A 27,323-nucleotide genomic window follows, 5' to 3' on the forward strand; every position below is an offset into this window, starting at 1 on the left:
CCACAACGAAATAATGGACACCGTTATTGAGGCCATTCAAAGACGATTTCTGACACATGGCAGTTTATATGCAGACTTATCATTTCTGGGCCCCAGACACTTTCCAGATATCAAAATTAGTGGTGTTCCTGATTCTGCACTCCAAGATCTGAGCAGGTGCCTGATTAAATTTGACAGTTCCGCAACAGTTAACAATCTGCAGGCAGAACTGCAAAGCTTGGCAACCCAGTGGGAAATGCTGAAACGATCACCACTGGAAGCATATGCATCCAGGACTGTGGAGGAAGGACCTGATGAAAACAAGGAGGAGATGACAATTATCAACAAAAGCTGTGCCTCTTGCAAGAACTGCCCACTGTGTTGTTACCAAATTCTCCTTCGATTCAACTTGCTCACAGATGCATATCATCATGTAGCTCTTGCATACAAATATTTACTCACCCTCTCAGTGACACAAGTCGCTTGTGAACGGTCATTTTCTACCCTTAAATTCATCAAGAGCAGACTGAGGAACAGCATGAATGCAAGTAAGTTAGAGGCCTTCATGTTGATGTCCTCAGAAAAGGACATCCTCATGGGTCTCGAGACAGACACCGTCATTGACAGAGTTGCAGAAAAAAGTGAACTACTTCGGAAACTCCCACTATACTGAGGTCTCGTCTCGTCTCATCTCATCTCATTATCTCTAGCCGCTTTATCCTTCTACAGCATTGGCGGTTTTAAGCGGGGGCCAGGGGGGGCCAGTGCCCCTGTAAAATTGCTCCTGGCCCCTGTTGTGGCCCCTGTGCTGAACAGATAATAAGCTTTATTAATTTCGACGTGCGCTGGCTCGAAGATCGGAACTGACATGACGGAGTGTTCTACACGGACTCCTTAAAGCGCTACACGCACACTGTTACCTGCAGCAGAAAGACCAGCAGCAGCGCGAATTGTAAACTTTGGACGTGAGAGATAACAGCAGCTGCAGCCCTGCAAGAACTAGGCTATTGCAAAGAGGCGAAGGTAAGGAAAATTATTCAATTTTGTAACATCAGTGTTTGCACATATCCGTGTTTTACTGTTGTTGTTCACTACAATAATAAATCCGTTTTATTGCGCTTTCTTAAAAGTGCGTTGCACAGCAATAAGTAGCCTAACTTAATATTTTTGGGAAATGGGTAAAATAACCGACAGTGTTTACCTTCTTGTAAAACTCGGATGGCCTTGTGATATGTAGAGGCTACATTCCTCTCCGTTTACTTTTTAGTATAGACCTACTGTAGGCTATCATCATGAAAAGGAGCAAGAAGGACATTATGTCCTTTTTTGCCCCATTAGCAAAAAGCAACATAGAGAGAGTAAGGAAGATGAAGATTATGAAAGAGGAGAGAGAGCCAGAGGTGGAGAGAGAGCCAGAGGTGGTGGTTGGAGAGGTGGAAAGTGAGGCATCTGAAAGGCAATCTGAGAGTGAGGATGAAGACATTCAGGATCAGATTGAGGGACAGAATGAGGGACAACCCAACGAGTCATTGGGACAACCAGATTCACCATGCATATCAAGTACAGCACCATCAGGTTTGTGATGTTGAACAAATGCATGTGTGTGAGCAGTGTTGGCGTACAATTCATATAGCCTACCCTGAAAGTGTGAAGTCTGAATAATAATTAATAAATATAAAATATAAATAATAGATATAATAATAAATTAATAAATGCATAATGATAAATAAATGTTGTTCTCAGTAGCACTCTTATATTTACTGTATTCATCTTTCTCCAGATATCAGCAAGTGCTTGGACGACACTCCAGTGCAGCCACATCTGAAGAAAAGGTTCATTGTAGGCAAAAATAGAAATCTTATTTTACAAAAAAGAGAAACATGGTTTTAAGATTTATTGAGCACAATTTATTTTATGTTTAGGCTATTGAGACAGAATGTTTATCTCATTGTATTTATGCTCAATGTATTTTAGTTTAGTTTTAAATAAACTAAACTAAACATTTTGAACGCTTAAATATTGCCATGTTTTGTCCATATGTGCCCCCCTGAAAAAACACTGGCCCCACCTCGGCCCCCCTAGTAATTTTGGTCTAGAACCGCCACTGTTCTACAGGGTCGCAGGCAAGCTGGAGCCTATCCCAGCTGACTATGGGCGAAAGGCGGGGTACACCCTGGACAAGTCGCCAGGTCATCACAGGGCTGACACATAGACACAGACAACCATTCACACCTACGGTCAATTTAGAGTCACCAGTTAACCTAACCTGCATGTCTTTGGACTGTGGGGGAAACCGGAGCACCCAGAGGAAACCCACGCGGACACGGGGAGAACATGCAAACTCCGCACAGAAAGGCCCTCGCCGGCCACGGGGCTCGAACCCAGGACCTTCTTGCTGTGAGGCGACAGCGCTAACCACTACACCACCGTGCCGCCCCCTATACTGAGGTAAGGTTTTTTAAATATTAACACTAGCTATATTATTCAGCGAAATGTTCTATTCAAAATTACATGAAATTGAAATTGGGACACAAAAACATCCCCTTTCATTGATTCCTCTTTTTTCCTCTTAGGAAGCCCCTGTCTCTCAGGTTTTGTTGACTGTTCGTTGTCACAAAGTAAGCAATATAAGTATGGAAACTTATTTGTTTTGTTTGAAATATATTTATAGTGATTTTTTGCCATCAACATTCATTGTATCCTTTTTCTGTTACTATTTTAAGGTTCCATTTCAGGATACTCATTCACCATTGTTCACAAGATTGACAGGCATTTGGGTTCTGGGTAAGTATAGATCAATCTGATTTTTTAGAAATTAATATTTAATGACAATTTCGTCATTTATATGTCTGCCATTCATTTAGGATGCCATTTGAGAGGATTTTGTCATAGATATTCAGGGGTCACAAGTCATGATTCAGCAAGTAAGTGCACAATGCATTTATGTGCCTATTTATCTGGCTTTCCCAATGTTTTTCCAGTTAGTAGTCTTTGTAATGCTTTCATGGACATGAAACATCTATTCTATAATCTGTTAATCTTCATCATCTATTCTATCTATTCTAACATCTATTAAAAATATTTGAAGCTGTCATTTAAAAGTGAGTGTAAACTTGTTTATGTCTCACCTCTCTGCATCTCCCTCTTTATGAAATCCTGCTCCTCTGAAGGGTCTTCTGGCATACATAGATGTTCATAGGATCGTCAGGGTATGAGAGCGTTTGTTCAAGTCAAGTGAGCTATCTACCAGGTGAGTAAACATAATACACCTCACTACAATATAAAAGTGTGACGACCCTGAGGTTGTTTTGAACATTTATTAACTTGTATGTACCTAACCTTAAATTGTTGTAATGTCTTCCTTTTCCTTTCTGTCTGTGTACTTGTGTGTGTGATTGGCTGCAGGTGGGATGATTACGAGAGTGACTGTGTCAGTGTGTAGGTGTGTCCAAGTAGCAGATTGGACTGAAGACTGCAGATAAGGTCGGTTCCTCCCAGCTTCTGGGGACTCTCTTCCAACCATGCCCCATTGTGTGCAAGAAGCATTTTAAATAAATCATTGACTGCATAGTTACTGTGCATTTGTTGGTGTTTTTTGGGGGCCGGGAATTCTTGCTTTAAATGTTGCACCATTTCCCCTTGGCCAGGATGTAACAACCGTAAAAAAAATGTACATTGCTTCACGGAAAACATACTTAAACAAGTGCAATGAGAGATAGCAACCTGGCCCCAACCGGTGTGTTTGGCTCCCCGTAAAGATGGCACACACACACACACTGCAGGGGGACAGACTAACAGACGGGGTCATTGCAATACCTGGCCAAACCTCCTCCGGGGGGGGGCAGGTTACTAGTCGTTTGTACTCCGGTAATTATGAGCCTGTCGAAGTCAAAAATGCCCGGCCCGTTTTTTTGTCCCAGTCCAGCCCTGGTGTTAATCACTGTGTTTATCGGCAGGACGCTCAGGCTGTCAGTTTTTTCACTACTGCGCATGCATATAACAGACATCCCAAGTCTCCCGGAAGTTCCGGGAGTCTCCCGCATATTAATAGTGGCTCCCTGATGCCCGCAAATTGGAGAATATCTCCTGGAATCTAGAGCAAGTGAGCAAGAGCGTGCACGCGCAACATTAATGTCTGCATCGCGCATATGACGGAATGCACGAGGGAGGCTGCGTGTGTGCCTGTTCATGTAGCACATGCTAGATAAAGAGTATCCTGATTGGTTTACAGACATCCCAACCTGCATAGGTTATTATTTGTTGATATTATATTATGGTGCTCTGTGTTGTTCTCATTTATGTATTTAACAACAGTATCAAAATACTCCGGTTCTTGAAATAAATGCACATTAGTCATGAACAATGGTAACTACTCTCTTCTGTGTTATTTTTGACAGAAGTAAAATCAGGGGTGAAAGTAAGCTGGTCCTGGCCGGTCCGGCGTACCACTAAAAGATTTGGCCGTACCGGAAAGGAAAATATACTGTCTCTGAAAAAAAAAAAAGCACTTTCAGCATAACAACACACCTGCTAACAGGGCCGTGCAAAGACCTTTGGAGGGGCAGGGGCTCAACATTCAAAAAAGGGCACTTGGAACAAATTTTTCACACAAGTTAACTTTATTCTCATCTCATTATCTCTAGCCGCTTTATCCTGTTCTCCAGGGTCGCAGGCAAGCTGGAGCCTATCCCAGCTGACTACGGGCGAAAGGCGGGGTACACCCTGGACAAGTTGCCAGGTCATCCCAGGGCTGACACATAGACACAGACAACCATTCACACTCACATTCACACCTACGGTCAATTTAGAGTCACCAGTTAACCTAACCTGCATGTCTTTGGACTGTGGGGGAAACCGGAGCACCCGGAGGAAGCCCACGTGGACACGGGGAGAACATGCAAACTCCGCACAGAAAGGCCCTCGCCGGTCACGGGGCTCGAACCCGGACCTTCTTGCTGTGAGGCGACAGTGCTAACCACTACACCACTGTGCCGCCCGTTAACTTTATTCAAAACTAAATTTCAATTGCAACTGAACATTCTGTGTGTGTGTGTGTGAGAGAGAGAGAGAGAGAGAGAGAGATCCATCTAAATGCTGCAGTATTCTTCAAAGCAGCAGTCTTCGGTTTGCCATGTTCTTGAAAATGTCTATGACAACACTGTATTCAATATGGATATCTTTCTCAATTGCCAGCAGAAGAAGGTCTGACAGCCTAGAATATTTTGTGGACGTCGTCATTCAGCCTTAAGTTTTCAAAGCTGCTAGAATATGTTATTAACGCCATCGTTCAAACTAAAGTTTCCGAATCTGCGACGTTAATGAAATGGATGGAGCAAACGGTTTAAATATAGCCTAGGCGGCTTCATTAAATGATAAACAACCCTACGCATTTACTGTTGTGTTCTAAGCTGCACAATATTGCATGTTCAGATAAGAAATGAAAGGAGACTTTCAGTGTGACCTTACCATGCCGTTCCTCGCACTGTCTCCCACTGTCAACCGCCTGCATGCGCTTTCTGCACGGAGGCTCACTGAATGCATGACGTCACGGATTGATGCCCGCATTTACACAGAAAAACGTTATTTTATAAAAATATAATTTCATATATTATTGTCAAATTGTAGAGAATATTGATGTTGGAGCTAACTTATCTTTTACAAATATTAAAAAAAAAAAAAAAACAACAAAACAGTCCCTATGAAAAGGGCACTTTGGACAGCAAACAGAAAAGGGGCAGGGGCTAGAGCACCTGTAGCACCGGTTCATTGCACGTGGGTGCCTGCTAACGTCAATTTACCAAAAGCAACACGTTTTCCTCAATATACATTGCATATAACTCGTTCTGACCTGTCTCTGAATTCTGTCTGAAGTGAATTCCTTCCGTGTTTCACTCGACAGACAGCGTGTGAGATAGTGCGCGGAGCCCACTGCTTAACCATCTTGCGCCAACGTGCGCAGCTGGTATCCAAAGTGTTTTAGTAGACAGACTGTCTAAAATGAAAAGTTAGTTTTCAACTGTTCAGCTAAAAAAAAAATGTTATTAAAACGATTGTGTTGTTGAAATGATGTTTGCAATTTTATTTATAATCAAAAACTGATACAGGTGGATGATACGCGCGCACACTATGACTCAAAATAATAGTAACGGCAAGCAATAAAAGTTACTTTCACCCCTGAGTAAAATTCATACATGAATAAATTTTGGCGAGTTGATTTTCTGTTTGGCTAGTTACTTTGGAAGGTAACTAGTCCGGCTGGCTGGTGAAAAAATATACAAATTTTGAGCCCTGAAAATGTATCATATTATTCATATTTAAGTGAATAATCAATTCAGTCATCATAACTTGGCATTTTTTTTACCCAAGCAATCAAAAAGAAGAAATTTATTCAATATTTTCACTCATCCGTGAAGGAGGGGCTTTAATTCTTCATGATGGAGTTATTTTATATGAAAATCAATTTTACAAAAGCATTTGAATTGTAATCAAAAGAATTTTCCACACTGGAGGCCAGATAAAGCAAGATACTATCTTTATTCTTATTAAACATGACAGAAGAAACAGTGTTAGATGAATGCAAAAAAAGAGTAAAATTAGAAAATGTATTTTTTGACCATAATGTCCCAAATGAGAGACCAGTTTCTGAGACGGACCCATCAACTTCAAAAACTGACTGTTCTCTTGCTGTCTAATATATCCCACCCCTTAACAGGTGCCATTGTAATGAGATAATCACTGTTATTCACTTCACCTGTCAGTGGTCATAATGTTATGGTTAATCGGTGTATGTTTATATATACACCTGTTTTATAACATGCGTGCACTGTCGGTGTGGGTTTGTGTGTGGGCGGGTCACTGGGTACAGCAGTCTTCCGAAGACCCATCTGTGGTATAGCACCAAAGGTAATTATAACCGTGGTAACCACATGGATGGTCAGGCTTACAGGTCTTGCCATTTAGAGCTGAAAGATTATCACTAATCTTGCAGCAGTAGTCCCAGTTATCATTGTAATCAGTGTAACACCAGGTGTAATCTTTACCATAAAAGGCACAGTTGTGGTTGGAACGGCAAGACTTCCCTCCCTTTCCTTTGCCCATTGGTAAGGGGGGACTGCAGTAGTCCCATGAATCGCCTTCCCTGCACCAGTAGTAGTCATACCCGTGTTTTCCACAGGTGTTGTCACTGTTACACGTCTTTCCACTAACTGTTATTATGGAATACTCAGGAGAACACGATTTCTCTTCAACTTTATCGTAGCAATAATAACCTCTAGCCTCCTCCTTGTACAGGCAAGAGGTAGTACAGCCCGGTACCTCCTCTGGAACGAGACTACAAACTAGCTCTTGAGAATCATCAGCGGTGTCTCTTCTTTGAATCCCTGTGCTACTTAGACTCTTAATGGGCCCAGTAAATTGTTGGGACAGTACACAAGTCAACCCAGACACATATTTCATGCCCTCTATCTTTTCAAACCAAGTCTTCGGGCTGTTGAAAGTCTCCCGTATTGTCACACCTGTTAGCCTTGGCCTCTTTAAAGGCACGCTGCCTTCAGTGTCAGACTGGCTTATGGCAGTATGAAGCTTATTCTGAACATCATCAGACATTTCCAGTTTGTCACTAAAGGGCAGCTGGATATGCTTATAAAGATACTTGATGGTTTCCTCAGATTTAGGTTTGTTAGAAAAACAGTCATCTTTGAAAATTTTTACATCTGTATGATAAAGAGAAGACAGCTGTTGATTAAGTTTTGGTATACTCATTATGCTTATTCTGCTGTCAGGTTGATTTTGCCCTATGTAGCCAAACGAAAAGGACAACTCATCATCAGCATCATTCTTATAACAGACAGCTGTCCAGACATGTGTAGGAACAGTGACTCTATCAAAATCTCTTGTGCCAGATTCATCAAATACCCCTTGTCTTGGAATTTTATAATTTTTTGAAGGTACAGTTCCTGTTACCAGGTAGGCAGTTCCCACAGAAGACCGGGCACTTAAAGTCCTCCTGACCTCTTGCTCCCATTGTTTCCAGTGGACACGGTTGAAGCAGGCATCCATAGGTGCACTGTTGGTGAGGGTGAACGTAGCCTTACGGCCATCCCCACACTGGAAACTGTTGGGGTTGAGGTGTCCTCTGTCGTAGCCCGTGTTGCTGTAATCATCATTCAGAGCTTGACTGGACTTGATCAAATCTCTGTCATATTTGCTCTCTGGTTGCATTGACTTATCTGAGATGCCTGAAAGCTGAACAAAATAAAATAAATAAATTAACCAACAAATGAATAGACAAATTCTGTTCATCTGTAATATATAATTTGACTACTATATTTTCGTTGATCAGTGAAGCTTTTTGTTTAGTGGCTCAATGACATTTAAAAGGACTGATTTCTTATCTCATCTCATTATCTGTAGCCGCTTTATCCTGTTCTACAGGGTCGCAGGCAAGCTGGAGCCTATCCCAGCTGACTACGGGCGAAAGGCGGGGTACACCCTGGACAATTCGCCAGGTCATCACAGGGCTGACACATAGACAACCATTCACACTCACATTCACACCTACGGTCAATTTAGAGTCACCAGTTAACCTAACCTGCATGTCTTTGGACTGTGGGGGAAACCGGAGCACCCGGAGGAAACCCACGCGGACACAGGGAGAACATGCAGACTCCACACAGAAAGGCCCTCGCCGGCCACGGGGCTCGAACCCGGACCTTCTTGCTGTGAGGCGACAGCACTAACTACTACACCAGGGTTCCTGCGGGGTTTTAAAAGGTAGTAAAAGGTAGTTAATTAAAATAGGCTAAATTATGGCCAGTAAAAAGTAGTAAAAGGTAGTAAACGTAATCTGACGTGGTAGTAAATTTTTTTGACCCCCATCCAACTGGGCCTATGTGTTTTCTAATTCGTTTAATTAACCTGCATGCCATAATAGCCATAAATTACTACATTTGGGTGAATTTATTTTTATGTATCGAGGAGGACTGCAGTGAGGAGTTGGTGGCACATGCGTATTGAATTCCAATAATGGTCGAATCCAGTATAAATTTATACCAAAGATTGTTTAGTACGAGACTGACTTTGTTTATACAGCTCTAGTCGAATCTATCTGTTGACCCGACTGGCGACATCTGCACGAGAATTACACAATGGGGAAATGCAAATTTTCAGACCTCTGGCTGGAGGAACCTGATTTTAAAGACTGGCTAAAGGCGGTAGATGGCAATCGGCGAGAGGCGTTCATTGAAAAGTTGATCGAAGAAAAGGTCAAACAACTGAGGCACATGTAATGCGTTGTGTGTGTGCCTGGTACGTTGTGTGTGCGCGCGCGCCTGGTGCGTTGTGCGCGCGCCATTTGAGGCATCCAAAATGTGATGAGCAAATCTGTTGAACTGTTCAAATGATTAAGATTAACCCTCTAAAACACTGATCTCTGGGAGGAAGGTGTTGACTCTGCCCACGGGCCTTCACGACTACAGGACTGGTGCAAATGACTATCTTAAGCAAACTTGGCAATGTGTTGAGAGACTGCCAAAATAGGGCTTGGGTTATGTGTGTTTTGTATCTTTAGGGTGTGTGTCTTGTCTTTGTCATGTGTGTGTGCACCCATGTGTGCGTGCGCCTGGTGCGCTTTGTGTGTGTGTGTGGGTTCGTGTTTGCCATTTGACCTGATTTAAATGTAATGAGTTGATGTACCTAAGCACATAAGATTTTTTGTGCAAATCTGTTCACCTGTGCAAAAGATTATTCCACAAACAAAGGGTTGGCCATCTTGAAAGTGTTGGCCGACAAAATGTAATCAGATCTTGTACCTAATGTGAAGTGTTGACACACAAGGTTTAGTGCAAATCTGTGTACCCGTTAAGAGGTTATGGGCCACAGTTTCACAGTTCAATAAAATTATAACTTATATGTGGAAGTTTGTTTTCTTTTATGCAAATATGCATTACTCCATGTGTAGCCCTAGCAATGGGAGGTTCTATTATGTGTCCAAAGGGAAAGAGTTACACTACCGGTACGTTCAGATTTTCTTTCTATCTTGTCTCATCAATCCAACTCTTTGGGTAGAGTTGTCACTAACTTATATGTGGCACATTCACTTGGACTAACACATACACTCAAAGATTACCTTGTTAAATTATGAGAAAATGTCCAAATCCAAATTGTCGCTGTGGTAGTAAAAAAAATTGTGAAGGTAGTAAAAAGGTAGTAAAAAGGTAGTAAATTCAACATAAAATATCTGTAGGAACCCTGTACACCACCGTGCCACCCGGACTGATTCTTCTTTTATTAAATACAGGTTTCCTCTTATCTGATATTCAAGTCTTTTTACTCTTTTCACCTTTTCATTCACCTTCCCTCTAATTTCAAAGTAATCATATGATGGAAATGCTAACATGTGGAAGTGTCACCCTGTGCACTGAGTGTTTGCATTTGCACTTTAGAGCTCATCTATAAAAAGTGAAGCCACCAAAGGTTTAGCAACAACATGGCAGAGGTATTTAGGCTTCATTTCTGTAGAATGGAAGTAAATGAACTAACTCAGATCAGCTGTTCTGGAACCAAAAACACAGTGTTTCCCAACTCAGGGTTCACAGACTCAGAGTTCAGGGTTCAGCTCAGAGTTTGTTAAACCTGCGAATTTGTCAAGGGCAAGGAATTGAAAATAAGGTTAAAAAAAGGGTGGATACTTAGACTTGAATTTTCAGTTAAGCAGTGGTGCATATTGCATATTTTTCAGAATTGATCCTTCTCACTCTCCAAAGAAGAAAAACATCTTACCTGAGGTTCAATGAACCAGTTGCCGCTTTTTCGTCCATCCTGGCTGCCACAGTTGTTATCAAGAAGGTAGGCACTGTACACAGGAATCTTGTGGTATGTTGAGTAAAGTGAAGCATAGAAATACCCACCATAGTTATATTTCTGGCAGATTTTCTTGGCATTTTGATCCATGCCCTGTGGTTCAGTGCGCTCATAAAAGAACTTACGGCACCCGTTAAAATTATTAACAACTTCTGCCCAAATGGGCACTTCTGCCAGGGTCATGAAGATGAACAGAGCCAAAATGATCATGGTGTAAAGTTTTGGAGGCAGTCAAGTTCTGTCAATTCTTTTGCTTTCAAGTTCACAATCATATACCTGAAGACAAGGTTAAAGCTGCACAATCTGATTGAGAAGACAGTGGATGTAGCTTGAAAATATAAACAAGTATAACCTCCAAGTCCCAACCTGTCTCTCTCCACTCTGCTCCGTTGCCTCCAAAGCCCCTCCCCTCAGAAGAGGCTGCCGTGTACCTTGTGAAATGGCAACGTTGCATGCCAACAATCAAGGAATAAATCTTTCTATCCATCCATCATCTGTAGCTGCTTATCCTGTTCTACAGGGTCGCAGGCAAGCTGGAGCCTATCCCAGCTGACTATGGGCAAGAGCCGGGGGACACTCTGGACAAGTTGCCAGATCATTGCAGGGCTGACACATAGAGACAAACAACCATTCACACTCACGGTCAATTTAGAGCCACCAATTAACCTAACCTGCATGTCTTTAGACTGTGGGGGAAACCGGAGCACCCGGAGGAAACCCACACAAACTCCACACAGAAAGGAAAGGCCCTTGTCGACCACTGGGCTCGAACCCAGAACCTTCTTGCTGTGAGGCGACAGTATTAACCACTACACCACCGTGCCACCTGGAATAAAACAGAAATATGGCTTATTCAGCATCAATTGTGAATCCTTTCAGGTCTCGTAGCTCCCTCCACCAAGTGACAGCTAAGGATGGGGTTTGAAAATCGATCTTCATATTTTAAAAAAATCGATAATAGGCACTATCTTTAAGTAGTGATTTTATTAACTTAATTTCATCCATTTATTTATTTTATTGTTGTTTAGGATAGAAACTGCTTTTGCTTCTACCTTCTCACTCCACTCTCTGTACTAGCATGTAGAAAGGCAGGAGTAAGGCATGCAGAGAAACAGGGTGTGCCTGTTAGTCAGTCTCACAATGGCAGAATGGAAACAAAGCGCTGTTCTTTGAAAATGCTTGAACCTGTTGATGTGAAGAATAACTCCGGAAGAGGATACTAATGTATATTAACATTTGTTGGACATTTTTCAACCTGACTGAACCTGCGTTTTATAATTGCTCTCATTCAAAATTAAAACAAAAGCTTTCAAGTACAACTCTTGATGTCTGCATTTACCAACTTTCACTATAGAAATCACAAAGATTTCTTGTTTCTGTGTACCCGAGAAGACTTTTTAAAATATCAGTATTCATATCGGTGTTGGGACACTAGATTCAGTACAGTATGACTCAGTATCAGATTGAAAAGAAAATCAGTGGTCCATAGCATGTGCACAAGCAGCAACACACCATCAGACACTCTTCCTGGCTCTGTTTGGTGGCTTTGATTTGAGCGTGGTGGGTTTTGAAAACATGATTAGGAGCACTAGGTTGAGGCAGAGGAGCGTGATTTTTCACAGGTTATCTGTCTATGCATTACTGTCATGGCATAGTGATAGTTCTAGCAAATATGTCAAAGAGGCTTTTTTTTAAATACAGGTTACCTACTGCAGGTTTAAAGAGATAAGGTTCATCTTTTTTTTTAACAGGAAAGCAGACAAGAAATATCAGCCAATATGGGTGTGGTTCACTCGATCTCAAATTCCATGCTTCTCAACATTTCTGTTCGGGATGAAACACTGGATACTGACAATACACACTGAAGTGCAGTTCAGAATGCCCATGTCACGTGTCAGTCCCAATTTGCTGTCTCTGACAGTCTGGAAGCTTTTGTTTCTTTGCTTGTTGTGTGGCCATTTCGCTGAAATATGTATTGATCATATGTATTGATAACCTAACATAACATACCAGAATAATGGCCATCATGGGCATTTTTTTCATCCAATAATTTCTCACATCAATATACAACCCTGATTCCAAAACAGAAGCCAGGGAGAATCAAGGTGACAGGAACCTGCTGAGCTAATCGGCTCATGGGATCTCAGTCCAAACTTAAAGATCAAAAATTCCTGAGTGGACTTGATGGCTGGATAGACAAATTATCCATGTGGCATGACATCAACGTGTGCTGGAAAGAATCCACATGATATCGCTAAAAGGTGGAGCATGAGGGAAAAGAAAGTCATCCAAATCTTGCTCCTACAAGCCATCAAGTTCTACAGCACCAGCGTAGGAGGTGTAGGTCGATTGGATCAGTGTGTGGCTGTATGTTCACATCAAAATAAAAACAAGAGGTGTGGTACTTGTGCATTTTTTCCACTTTTTGGCTGCAACCTGTGTGTGATTTGACTCTCGAAACACTGGACTGAGCTCATGGATGCAAGACTGTTGAAGTGTCCGTCATCTTTTGGTGCTAATTCAGCATGGAATGAATGAAACTGAACGCTTGTTACCATGGACAGGAAGTGTGTGTGAACCATTCCTTATCAAAGTTTCAAAATCACAGCTTGTAGGATTATGAACAGGACATTCTGCAAAGGAAATTTTTATTTTTTTTACAACCCCGATTCCAAAAAAGTTGGGACAACGTACAAATTGTAAATAAAAACGGAATGCAATAATTTACAAATCTCAAAAACTGATATTGTATTCACAATAGAACATAGACAACATATCAAATGTCGAAAGTGAGACATTTTGAAATTTCATGCCAAATATTGGCTCATTTGAAATTTCATGACAGCAACACATCTCAAAAAAGTTGGGACAGGGGCAATAAGAGGCTGGAAAAGTTAAAGGTACAAAAAAGGAACAGCTGGAGGACCAAATTGCAACTCATTAGGTCAATTGGCAATAGGTCATTAACATGACTGGCTATAAAAAGAGCATCTTCGAGTGGCAGCGGCTCTTAGAAGTAAAGATGGGAAGAGGATCACCAATCCCCCGAATTCTGCGCCGACAAATAGTGGAGCAATATCAGAAAGGAGTTCGACAGTGTAAAATTGCAAAGAGTTTGAACATATCATCATCTACAGTGCATAATATCATCAAAAGATTCAGAGAATCTGGAAGAATCTCTGTGCGTAAGGGTCAAGGCCGGAAAATCATACTGGGTGCCCGTGATCTTCGGGCCCTTAGACGGCACTGCATCACATACAGGCATGCTTCTGTATTGGAAATCACAAAATGGGCTCAGGAATATTTCCAGAGAACATTATCTGTGAACACAATTCACTGTGCCATCTGCCGTTGCCAGCTAAAACTCTATAGTTCAAAGAAGAAGCCGTATCTAAACATGATCCAGAAGCGCAGACGTCTTCTCTGGGCCAAGGCTCATTTAAAATGGACTGTGGCAAAGTGGAAAACTGTTCTGTGGTCAGACGAATCAAAATTTGAAGTTCTTTATGGAAATCAGGGACGCCGTGTCATTCGGACTAAAGAGGAGAAGGACGACCCAAGTTGTTATCAGCGCTCAGTTCAGAAGCCTGCATCTCTGATGGTATGGGGTTGCATTAGTGCGTGTGGCATGGGCAGCTTACACATCTGGAAAGACACCATCAACGCTGAAAGGTATATCCAGGTTCTAGAGCAACATATGCTCCCATCCAGACGACGTCTCTTTCTGGGAAGACCTTGCATTTTCCAACATGACAATGCCAGACCACATACTGCATCAATTACAGCATCATGGCTGCGTAGAAGAAGGGTCCGGGTACTGAACTGGCCAGCCTGCAGTCCAGATCTTTCATCCATAGAAAACATTTGGCGCATCATAAAATGGAAGATACGACAAAAAAGACCTAAGACAGTTGAGCAACTAGAATCCTACATTAGACAAGAATGGGTTAACATTCCTATCCCTAAACTTGAGCAACTTGTCTCCTCAGTCCCCAGATGTTTACAGACTGTTGTAAAGAGAAAAGGGGATGTCTCACAGTGGTAAACATGGCCTTGTCCCAATTTTTTTGAGATGTGGTGTTGTCATGAAATTTAAAATCACCTAATTTGTCTCTTTAAATGATACATTTTCTCAGTTTAAACATTTGATATGTCATCTATGTTCTATTCTGAATAAAATATGGAATTTTGAAACTTCCACATCACTACATTCCGTTTTTATTTACAATTTGTACTTTGTCCCAACTTTTTTTGGAATCGGGGTTGTATTTGATCCATACTTGGACAAATCTAACATTCATAGAATAACCCCCTCCAACTCATGCAAGCTGGTGAAAATGTACATGGAGAATATGAATCTAGTTGACCTTTGGAGAACACTCAATCCGTTAGGTAGAGAATATTCATTTCATTCCAAAATCCACAATGTTTATAGCCGAATCGATTACTTCTTGGTAGATGGGAAAATGCTGCAGTATGCCTTTAATCCAAAATACCATAAGATTATAATCTCTGACCATAGTCCTGTCACCTTTTCTTTACAGTTACAACCCCGATTCCAAAAAAGTTGGGACAAAGTACAAATTGTAAATAAAAACGGAATGCAATGATGTGGAAGTTTCAAAATTCCATATTTTATTCAGAATAGAACATAGATGACATATCAAATGTTTAAACTGAGAAAATGTATCATTTAAAGAGAAAAATTAGGTGATTTTAAATTTCATGACATCAACACATCTCAAAAAAGTTGGGACAAGGCCATGTTTACCACTGTGAGACATCCCCTTTTCTCTTTACAACAGTCTGTAAACGTCTGGGGACTGAGGAGACAAGTTGCTCAAGTTTAGGGATAGGAATGTTAACCCATTCTTGTCTAATGTAGGATTCTAGTTGCTCAACTGTCTTAGGTCTTTTTTGTCGTATCTTCCGTTTTATGATGCGCCAAATGTTTTCTATGGGTGAAAGATCTGGACTGCAGGCTGGCCAGTTCAGTACCCGGACCCTTCTTCTACGCAGCCATGATGCTGTAATTGATGCAGTATGTGGTTTGGCATTGTCATGTTGGAAAATGCAAGGTCTTCCCTGAAAGAGACATCGTCTGGATGGGAGCATATGTTGCTCTAGAACCTGGATATACCTTTCAGGATTGATGATGTCTTTCCAGATGTGTTAGCTGCCCATGCCACACGCACTAATGCAACCCCATACCATCAGAGATGCAGGCTTCTGAACCGAGCGCTAATAACAACTTGGGTCGTCCTTCTCCTCTTTAGTCCAAATGACATGGCGTCCCTGATTTCCATAAAGAACTTCAAATTTTGATTCGTCTGACCACAGAACAGTTTTCCACTTTGCCACAGTCCATTTTTAATGAGCCTTGGCCCAGAGAAGATGTCTGCACTTCTGGATCATATTTAGATACGGCTTCTTCTTTGAACTATAGAGTTTTAGCTGGCAACGGCGGATGGCACGGTGAATTGTGTTCACAGATAATGTTCTCTGGAAATATTCCTGAGCCCATTTTGTGATTTCCAACACAGAAGCATGCCTGTATGTGATGCAGTGCCGTCTAAGGGCCCGAAGATCACGGGCACCCAGTATGGTTTTCTGGCCTTGACCCTTACGCACAGAGATTCTTCCAGATACTCTGAATCTTTTGATGATATTATGCACTGTAGATGATGATATGTTCAAACTCTTTGCAATTTTACACTGTCGAACTCCTTTCTGACATTGCTCCACTATTTGTCGGCGCAGAATTAGGGGGATTGGTGATCCTCTTCCCATCTTTCCTTCTGAGAGCTGCTGCCACTCCAAGATGCTCTTTTTATACCCAGTCATGTTAATGACCTATTGCCAATTGACCTAATGAGTTGCAATTTGGTCCTCCAGCTGTTCCTTTTTTGTACGTTTAACTTTTCCAGCCTCTTATTGCCCCTGTCCCAACTTTTTTGAGATGTGTTGCTGTCATGAAATTTCAAATGAGCCAATATTTGGCATGAAATTTCAAAATGTCTCACTTTCGACATTTAATATGTTGTCTAGGTTCTATTGTGAATACAATATCAGTTTTTGAGATTTGTAAATTGTTGCATTCCGTTTTTATTTACAATTTGTACTTTGTCCCAACTTTTTTGGAATCGGGGTTGTAGATTCATTCACAAGACCGCAGAGGAATTGGAGGTTTAACCCTCAACTATTTGAGAACAACAAATTCTGTGAATATTTGGAATCTCACATTACTCTATTCTTTGACACCAATGACAAGGACGATGTTTCACCTGTGTTACTATGGGAGACTTTCAAGGCTTATTTGAGAGGGTGCATCATTTCATACCAGTCCAGTGCCAAAAAACGTAGCAGGATTGAACAATTAGAATTGGAAGAAAAAAATAAAACAATTGGATTCGGACAACGCTCAAAACCCCACAATTGAAAAGCATAATGAGATCTCTGCACTCAGGGGTTAAATTGGGCCGGGGCTGTCCGGGGCTGAGCCCCGGCACATAAGCTCGGAGCGGATGGCATATGATCACGCACACATCAAAAGCAACAAACCCTTTTCACGATTTTCAGTTCTGAATAATTAAATATCGTTTTATTAATCAATAAACCCATGACTTTTATGAGATAGATCATAGTTTTCCTGATAACAAGACGACCTGTCAAAGCTATTTAGAACAGAACTTGCGATCAGAGATTCTGGTTTCTGGAACACTGCGTGGGTTGCCAATTCCGCTTTTTATAAGCGACTTTGGGGTTTCTTTTTTTGTGAGCTCGCTTTTAAAAAAAATCAGAAGTCGTGGTTTGCGGGTTTTTGGGCTTGTGTTTCAGCGTTGTGACTTGTTTATAATTTTCTCCGTACACCGTCTCCCCTTTTACCTGCATACGATCCTAATCCATCAGAGGTGCTTGAACAAACTGTCTGTGCATTTGGCGAGTTCAATTTCCATAGTCCCCAGTTATCGACAGAAATTAGCCAGGGGGAAGGGGGAGATGTCAGTTAAAGTTAGCTACTGAGATTGACCAAAAGTTGAGCCTAACGTTGCCTCAAGTTAGCTACCTTTGGCAAACATAAACAAAACACTCGTCTTGTGCTCTAGCCTTAATTAACTGTCGATACAGTCAATTTCACTTTTATACAAGAAGGTTAATAAATTGTTTTGTTGTCTTGGATTTTTAGAGGTCAGCAGCTAAAGGTTAAAAATGAGGAAAGCAAAGAGGAGGAAGCTTACAGATTTCTTCAAAAGGTGGGCAGCATCATATTTTTTATTATTAAAAACAAAATATCAAATAATACTGAAGAGGGGAAAAAATAATACTGATCTAAATATGTTGTGTTTTTATTTTTAGACAGTATGTGTTTAGCAAAACACATACTGTCTAAAAATAAAAACACAACATATTTAGATCAGTATTATTTTTTCCCCTCTTCAGTATTATTTGATATTTTGTTTTTAATAATAAAAAATATGATAATGATTATGTTCACTGTATTGTTAATATTATTAGTGTTTTATTATTTATTGTTAATATTTAATTTAATGTTAATTTATTATTATTTATTGTTAATATTATTAGTGTATTATTAGTGTAATTATTATTGTTATTATTATGTATTCAATTATTTATTTGGCATGTGGTGCTTTTTGTATTGTCTAGAACATACATAAGATGAGCATATTATAGCAGCAAAATATAAGCACAATCATTTGAATGCAGCAAAACTTTTGCTGCATTCAAATGATTGTGCTTCTATTTTGCTGCTATAATATGCTCATCTTATGTATGTTCTAGACAATACAAAAAGCACCACATGCCAAATAAATAATTGAATACATAATAATAACAATAATAATAAATGCTTCCAATGTTATAGCGTTGTTTGTATTTGGTTGCATTCACTGCATGAATATATTTGATTGACAATTTGACTGACAGTGTTTTGGCATATTTAACATTTATCCTCCAAAATAAATCAACTGTTTTGGTTTAAGATTGTGCAAGCCTTCAAATTTTCTCACTGAACATTTCTCCTTCACATTTTTCACCTGTAGGCATGTGACAAGATTTAACATGATATTGCTCAACCTACCCCTGTAAAGTCAGCTAACAACTTATTAAAATGCACCAGAATTCAGCAAATAACATGTATGATAATAAAACACTTCTGGGGGAGGACCCCCAGACCCCCCACTAATCATTTCCTTCAAATCAATGTACAACAACCTGTACAATCTGTTACATTGGCCAACCAATCTACATTCAAACTGCCATAATGTGTAGGGGGGCACTACAAGACACACATAGGCCTACAACACACAGATAAGGTGTATATCTCTGTGCAATATGATATGGTTATCAAATTAGAGGGTTATTTTCCAAAAAGTATATTGGGGCAGGGCGGCGGGGGCAGGGGCGGGTACGAGGCAGAGCCCCCCCACATAACCAATCCCAATTTAACCCCTGTCTGCACTCAAATATAAACTTAATAATTTGTTATCTGACCGAATAAGTAGAGCCTTGCAATACACAAAACAAAGGTTTTTTGAATTTGGTGACAAACCACATAAATTGTTAGCGAGTCAGCTACGCAAATTGGAAAGTGACAGGAATATTCATAAAATAAAATCTGAATCCGGAGCTTTTTAATACACTACACGAGGACATTAATGCCGAATTTAAAATGTTCTACGAAAGGCTGTATTCATCTCCGAGCAGTGCACTGCCAGGGCTAATGCAATCATTTCTGGGTGACTGCAAATTGCCAGAGTTAGATCAGGATGACCGTAAATATTTAGATGCAGAGATCACCTGTGAAGAGATCATAAAATCTATCAAGTCGCTGAGGAATGGCAAAAGCCCAGGGCCAGATGGCTTAAGCAATGAGTTATATAAACAATTTAGTGAAGTTCTGGCTCCCTACCTCCTTAGATTATATAATAGAGCCATTGAGGATGGCACCCTCCCTTCTACCATGAACGAAGCCATAATAACTCTAATCCCCAAGAAAGGTAGAGACCTAGAAAAGGTGGGCTCTTATAGGCCTATCTCTCTTTTAAACACAGACCAAAAGATCTTAACCAAAACTCTAGCAAGATGCCTCAGTACGTGTATGGGAAAGATGGTGCACCCGGATCAGACAGGCTTTATGCCCAAACGGAATTCATTCTACAATCTTAGACCCCTTTTCAGTATAACACATTCCCCCAATGACCCTAAGGAGGAACTTGTAGTTCTTAGTCTCGACGCAGAAAAAGCGTTCGACCAGGTAGAATGGTCATACTTGTTCTCAGTAATGGAAAAATTTAAAATTGGAGACAAGTTTATTGCATGGATTAAATTACTGTACAGCAACCCCAATGCTCGGATCCTGACCAACCAGACACTGTCTTCACAATTTTCACTTGGTAGAGGCTGTAAGCAAGGATGTGTACTGAGTCCCCTATTATTTGCTTTAGCCCTGGAGCCTCTTGCACAAACAATTAGATCACACACAGACATACATGGGTATAACACAGCTTACACTTCAAATAAGATCTCTCTCTACGCAGATGACATATTACTGTATGTGACTCAGCCCAAGACTACAATTCCAAAAATTTTGGAGGTAATTAATCTCTTTGGAACTTTCTCCGGATATAGAATCAATTGGGATAAAAGCGAGCTCATGCCAATACAGTTTACAGATGACGAATGGTTGAAGCGACTCCCTTTCAGAATAACCGCAGAGAAATTCACCTATTTAGAAATTGTAATCACGAAAAAATTTGAAGCCCTGTTCGATGAAATTTTACTCCTTTAATTGACAAACTCAAAACCATATAGAATTTTGGAAAGCACTACCAATCTCCTTACTGGGTCGACTGAATGCTGTTAAGATGGTTTTCCTTCCCCAACTTCTTTATCTCCTGCAGAACATACCAATATTTATCACTAAAACCATTTTCAAGAAACTAGACTCAATATTCTTACCATTTGTGGCAGATCACAGAATCCAGGGACACATGTCTGCCCGGGGGCATTTTGAGTTATTGACAGATTCAGAAAGTACAGTTTCTAAGCTTTCCAATGATGCCTTCCATGTGGAGATCTGACAATATTTGAAGAATGTGTGGCCTTTTGAAAGTGTATACTTCTTAAAACAGAAAAGGGAGAAAATCGCCCTCAAAGTTTTCCATCTCAGCTACTCTGGGTGCAGGGCGGGCACATAATGGTACTCATTTGCATGACATTAAGGAAAACCCTACCCCCTACTAGCTAGCACGATACTACTTTCATGTAAACAAAGATGACCACGTCAATTTTCCTTCCATGCAAAGTATGCCCAAAACAATTATGAAGTACAAAAATAAGTCCTAAAGTATACTTTAACGTTTTGTGGTTGAAAAATTACACCGTAAGAAAGAAAGATAGCACGATGATGACACAACTAACACAAAGCTAGTTTCATGTAAAGCCTCGGTCACAACCGGCCGTATGTGCTCCTACAGCCGGTCTACACGCAAAAAACGCAAGAAACACACGGAGAGCGCGCATGAAACGCACGAGAGCACACGTGTGATGTGCTGATTTTCGAGCCGCAGACCAGCCGCAGAGGTTCTTTGTCATGTCAAGCAAACTCTACGGGTGCTAACTTTTTTTTCAGGTTGCAAGACAAACTTATGGCCAACGCGCGTCTTTCTCCATGAACAAAAAAAAAAAACCGCAGCGATTTGGGAAACGCCAAAAATCACACGGCCAAAAAATCGTACGTCCGGTTGTGACCTAGGCTTAACCAAACCACAACACTCTCCGTTACATGCAAAAATAACCACACAGCCTTAGATTAATAAACTTACCCCATCAGAAAGAGAAACGGCGCCTCGCACACACCAATGCCTCCGATGGAATGTAATCCTAGAACGGTCCGTGTATCATCCGATCATTCAAGTATTCCATTCAATCTGGAAAACGAGGTTGCGGTTTTTTTTGCAAGAAATGGTTATCTCCGATGTAAATACCGTGTGTCTGTTTGCTTCGCGGTGTTTCAGCTCCTCTGCGCTCTGTTTAGTAACTCATTCCATAGTGAAATTACATGCCTGTATGCAGCTAAGTAGCCATGCGCTCAGCCCGTATCATACAGCTGATTCTCGAAAAAAAACCAAAAGACTTAAATCATCATGTGAATGGCCCATACGGTAATTTACCCACACCCCCCAGCAAGGCTACAGTCCTGACAAAACCGAGACAATTTGCAACAAAAAATGTATGCTTTTCCAACAAAACAATCTATTATCTGAAATACTGATTGCATTCTTCAAGATCTCAACTTGCACATGATGGAAAAAAACAAAAATCACAAATTTCGAAAAAAAATGCTTCTTTTGCGATTATCTCGGATTCGTTTCGGCCGACATGTGTCCCTGGATTCGGTGAGGGGTCACATTTATCTAGAACTACAAGTCACGCAGAATTAAAAAAGAACATTTATGTAAGCCTAAGGTGGTTGGTGGACTCGCTTTGCCTAACTTCACAGCGTACTACTGGGCGGCCTGCCTTCGCTCCGTGTCCTTCTGGCTGGACGACACGTCTCTGTCATCTGACTGGTTGGAGATGGAGAGGGAGGACTGCCTGCCCTACTCAATTGGTGCAATTATTCTTTCACCTGTGGCAGTGGATAAAAGCTGTTACAGACACAACCCGATAATACACAATATAATAAGGATCTGGAAACAAATGGAGAGGCACTTTAACCTCAGGAAAGTCTCTTTTTTTATTACCTATTGCCTCTAACCCATCATTCGCTCCCTCAAACATGGACAGCTTTTTTAATGCCTGGAAGGAGTTAGGTATAGTTAATATTGGTGACCTCTATGTCGAGGGGACTTTTGCATCTTTTGAAAAACTTTGGGAAAAATATGACCTACCCTGGACACACCGTTTTAGATATTTTCAAATCAGGGACTATGTAAGGGAGCATTTGCCTGGATTTGAAAATGCATCCCCTGATAAATTGGATGGGTGTTTGAAATTATGCACAAGTTCAGACCACGTAATATCCATCCTTTATGACAGACTGCAAAGTCTTCGTCACCCTGATATGTCTAAGATTAAATCTGAATGGGAGAAGGAATTAGGACTACAAATTACTACTAACACCTGGGACTCCATTTTAGAACATGTCCATACCTGCTCTTTAAATGCTAGACATCGCTTAATCCAATTCAAAGTCTTACATAGAATCCATTATTCAAAAGTGAAGTTACACAACATTTTTCCTGAAATTTCACCCCTATGTGATAAATGTGAATATACAGAAGCTGATCTGCTGCACAGCTTTGCCATGTGTGTCAAATTGCAAGGCTTCTGGGTTGATATTTTCAGTTTATTCTCAAAAATATTCAGAGTACAGATACAACCCGAACCAGTCCTAATAATCTTGGGTAGTTCAGACATGTTGAGATCTTTAAGAGTGACGCAACAGCTTCTACTGTCATATGGTCTGATCACAGCTAAGAAGCTGATTCTAATGTGCTGGAAAGGGAAAGAGGTGCCCACAGTGAAGAGATGGCTGACGGAGCTGACAGACACCCTTCATCTGGAAAGGATCAGATACTCTATAAAAGACAGAACTGAACAATTTGAAAAGATATGGCGACCACTGCTTTCCTTCCTGGAAAAGGAGCGGGCCTCCTGACCTACTAAATCCAGCGCTCGGGGTTGGGATTGGCTGAGGGGGGTGGTGAGGGTGGTTATGGTTCGGGGGGGTCTTTTTTTTTTGAGTGGGTCATGCTTTGAATATATTCAACTGTCCATTATTCAGTACTAGACCTCTGTTGTTTTTTCTGAAAAATTAATAAAAATATTTGAAACAAAAGCATCTGTTAAAATTTTTTTTTCCTGAAATCAGCTCTACCACCATTTGAATCAAAGCTGCTTTTCCCTAAAAGGCATTCCATGAGGCAGGGCAAAATGTGAAGGCTGTGCAATGTTTTAGCTGCAAATCGTATTTCACGTCACAGGCACTAGAAGCTTCCGGAAATGCCAACTGCCCCTTTAATTGTGTGTGTGTGTGTGTGTGTGTGTGTGTGTGTGTGTGTGTGTGTGTGTGTGTGTGTGTAAAATTTTGTTTTCTGTATGGTCTCTCTTGAAAGATTTGCCTTCATGGAGACCCCATCACTCAAGACATGAGCTGCAAAAGGACTGAATTCCACCACTGCAAACTCATTCGACGGCATTTATGATAGTGTTGATACACATTCCCTGGTGTGCAGGTACTGTATGGTGAAGGGGCTCTGCACACTCATACTGAGCACAGAGACACAGCAGGGCTGGTGGAGATTTCAGCTATTGGTATGACATGTGGAGTCGAGCAGCTCGGACCCAGGACCATCGTAGAACAAGAGGTAAATGAGCTGATCGAATGGACCAATGCACTCAACTTTGATAAGTAATTAACCTATGATTTTATACACTGGTAAAATGCAGATATATACACTCACTGGCCACTTTAACAGGAACTTCTTGTTGATTCTAAGATTCCTGTTCTTGGCTGCAGAAGTGGAACCTAATGTGATCTTCTGCTGTTGCATGCTGAGATGCTTTTCTTCTCACCATGGTTGTAAAGAGTGATTATATAAATTGCTATGAGTTCCTTCCTGGCAGCTTGAACCAATCTGGCCATTTTCCTCTGACCTCTCTAATCAACAAGGTGTTTGTTTCCACCCACAGAACTATCGCTCACTCGATGTTTTTTTGTTTTTCGCACCATTCTGTGTAAACTCTAGAGACCCCAGGAAGGAGATCAGTAGTTTCTGAAATACTCAAACCAGTCCATCTGGCACTAACACCCATGCTACAGTGAAAGTCACACTTTGAGATCACAATTTTTCCCATTCTGATGTTTGAAGTGAACATTAACTGAAGCTCTTGATTTGTATCTGCATGAGTTTATGCGTTGTGCTGCTGTCAAGGGATCGGCTGATTAGAGAACTGCATCAAACAGGAGGTGGATGTATGGGCATTCCTAATAAAGTGGCCAGTGAGTGTGTATATTTTGTATATATTTAAAATGATGTGTGAATGAATGAACATGGTATAAATATGGATTTTTCTTCCACTTGCCCCCAGAAATGTTTCTGTTATCCTCCTGTTTGTTCTGGATTCGAGGATGTGCTGTTGTAGGAAAATAATCAGTGCTAGGCTGGAGCGATGATGTATAGTTTCTGTTATCGTATGTATCAAGTGTTTTATTCCTTATTCTTCTTATACTACAGCAGTTTGCCAATGCTCATGATTTTTTTTTTTTATCCATTAAAAAATGACATTATATTCATATTTAAAAGTCACATTTTAACCTCTGGCTCTTACAAACCTCTGACACTGGAGACTCCTTCCATCAATGTTAAATAAATATCTCTTCACAGAAAACATCACTCTATCAATGATTATAAGTTCCTCTTTGGTAAATAGTGACATGTTTTGGTCTTAGAACTGTCACGATAGAAACGATAATGTATGACACAACATACATTTTATCTGATTATAGTTGCATTAAATTGTAGAAAGTTTCTGTTATTATTTACGTTATAGCAGCTATAAACAGTTGTTCCTTCACTTTCTTTTGAAGTGAATTAAAAAATGTAGCTTGGGAAAAAATGCCAAATAAACATCCTCACACAAAACTTCAAGATATCGTTTATTATATGTTGTTATTAGGCTTAGATTACAGGAAGTCTCCACCACAGGAATAAAACACTACCAAGTCCCTGTGTAAGCTGTTGTTCTAGAAACGATAATATATTCTAATGAGCACATTAATATAATACTGTATAATTAAAATAATCCTTCTGACCAATCAGATTCGACAGTTCATGTGATTTATGTCTGTGCTGGGGGATGCAAACTTTTGAGCTGAATTACTGTAGTATTTAGGATGAACATGAATTATTGTGTTTTGTAAATAAAATAATTAAATAGAGATGCATTTTCTATCCAGAAACTTTGGAGTGTGCAAACTTTTGCACTCGACAGTCGAAAACTATTACATTTGAACATGAATGTGTTTTTATTTCCTCAGGTATATAAATGAATGGAAGCTTGTGGGTACCAGGAAATCTTCAGTGCTCCAGAAAGGTATTGGCAGCAGATTTCTTTTGTTTCTTTAGATTTCTTTTAGCAGCCTCTGCTGGTTGATTTCTGACATGTCCACCTCTCTTTGTAGATAAGCAGCAGGTTCTCTCTGCTCACGACCCCCAGGAGTTCTCCCAGCTCATGTCTCCAGTCTGAATCAGCCAGAATACTCAAGAGATACAATGCCATCTGCATGTCACTCTATTAGCCACAAGAGAGCACATTGTCATTTTACTGCAGCTTTATAAAAGTAGTGTAGTGTATATGTGATTTGTTGTACAAATATAAAATTTAAGCTTTTTACAGTAGACTGTATAAGGCTGTAAATCTGTTCCGCAGTGTTAATACGCACTAACAGGAAAGATCTCCCATGCTGAAGAGTTCACTTCCAGCTCGGAGCTTTATTCTTATTTATAATCAGGACTGAAGCTGAACTTAACAGTGCTTTAGATCTCATGGGCATGCTAGATCGAATATTAATGCACATAAACATATAAATGCGATCTTTCACTATACTTTGTATTTTATATATTACAACCCCGATTCCAAAAAAAGTTGGGACAAAGTACAAATTGTAAATAAAAACGGAATGCAATGATGTGGAAGTTTCAAAATTCCATATTTTATTCCAAATAGAAAATAGATGACATATCAAATGTTTAAACTGAGAAAATGTATCATTTAAAGAGAAAAATTAGGTGATTTTAAATTTCATGACGACAACACATCTCAAAAAAGTTGTGACAAGGCCATGTTTACCACTGTGAGACATCCCCTTTTCTCTTTACAACAGTCTGTAAACGTCTGGGGACTGAGGAGACAAGTTGCTCAAGTTTAGGGATAGGAATGTTAACCCATTCTTGTCTAATGTAGGATTCTAGTTGCTCAACTGTCTTAGGTCTTTTTTGTCGTATCTTCCGTTTTATGATGCACCAAATGTTTTCTATGGGTGAAAGATCTGGACTGCAGGCTGGCCAGTTCAGTACCCGGACCCTTCTTCTACGCAGCCATGATGCTGTAATTGATGCAGTATGTGGTTTGGCATTGTCATGTTGGAAAATGCACGGTCTTCCCTGAAAGAGACGTCGTCTGGATGGGAGCATATGTTGCTTTAGAACCTGGATATACCTTTCAGCATTGATGGTGTCTTTCCAGATGTGTAAGCTGCCCATGCCACACGCACTAATGCAACCCCATACCATCAGAGATGCAGGCTTCTGAACTGAGCGCTGATAACAACTTGGGTCGTCCTTCTCCTCTTTAGTCCGAATGACATGGCGTCCCTGATTTCCATAAAGAACTTCAAATTTTGATTCGTCTGACCACAGAACAGTTTTCCACTTTGCCACAGTCCATTTTAAATTAGC

The 27,323-nt window shown here is 40.6% G+C and overlaps 1 protein-coding gene and 1 long non-coding RNA gene across 7 annotated transcripts; one reads left to right on the plus strand and one right to left on the minus strand.

Moving 5' to 3' along the window:
- LOC132867079 (uncharacterized) lies at positions 1 to 26,519 on the plus strand. Of its 6 annotated transcripts, none has more exons than XR_009650674.1 (13): positions 1 to 1,002; positions 1,318 to 1,554; positions 1,760 to 2,427; positions 2,553 to 2,597; positions 2,703 to 2,763; positions 2,844 to 2,903; positions 3,150 to 3,229; positions 3,385 to 3,462; positions 18,026 to 18,092; positions 23,979 to 24,865; positions 24,955 to 25,057; positions 25,904 to 25,959; positions 26,048 to 26,519. It is a non-coding gene; the product is annotated as an uncharacterized LOC132867079 (long non-coding RNA). The 6 variants fall into 6 exon arrangements; XR_009650675.1 differs by lacking the exon at positions 1,318 to 1,554 and having other exon boundaries at positions 6 to 527; positions 690 to 1,002; XR_009650676.1 differs by lacking the exon at positions 1,318 to 1,554 and having other exon boundaries at positions 5 to 1,002; positions 24,099 to 24,865.
- LOC132867076 (endonuclease domain-containing 1 protein-like) lies at positions 6,495 to 11,239 on the minus strand. The gene is made up of 2 exons (XM_060899800.1): positions 10,759 to 11,239; positions 6,495 to 8,223 (listed from the first exon to the last, which is right to left on the minus strand). Exons 1-2 carry the CDS (start codon positions 11,047 to 11,049, stop codon positions 6,832 to 6,834), a joined length of 1,683 nt encoding a protein of 560 aa, XP_060755783.1. The 5' UTR covers positions 11,050 to 11,239; the 3' UTR covers positions 6,495 to 6,831.
- Positions 26,520 to 27,323: the final 804 nt, after the last annotated feature.

Source organism: Neoarius graeffei, chromosome 19, assembly GCF_027579695.1.
Source record: "Neoarius graeffei isolate fNeoGra1 chromosome 19, fNeoGra1.pri, whole genome shotgun sequence".
NCBI classification, from domain to species: domain Eukaryota; kingdom Metazoa; phylum Chordata; class Actinopteri; order Siluriformes; family Ariidae; genus Neoarius; species Neoarius graeffei.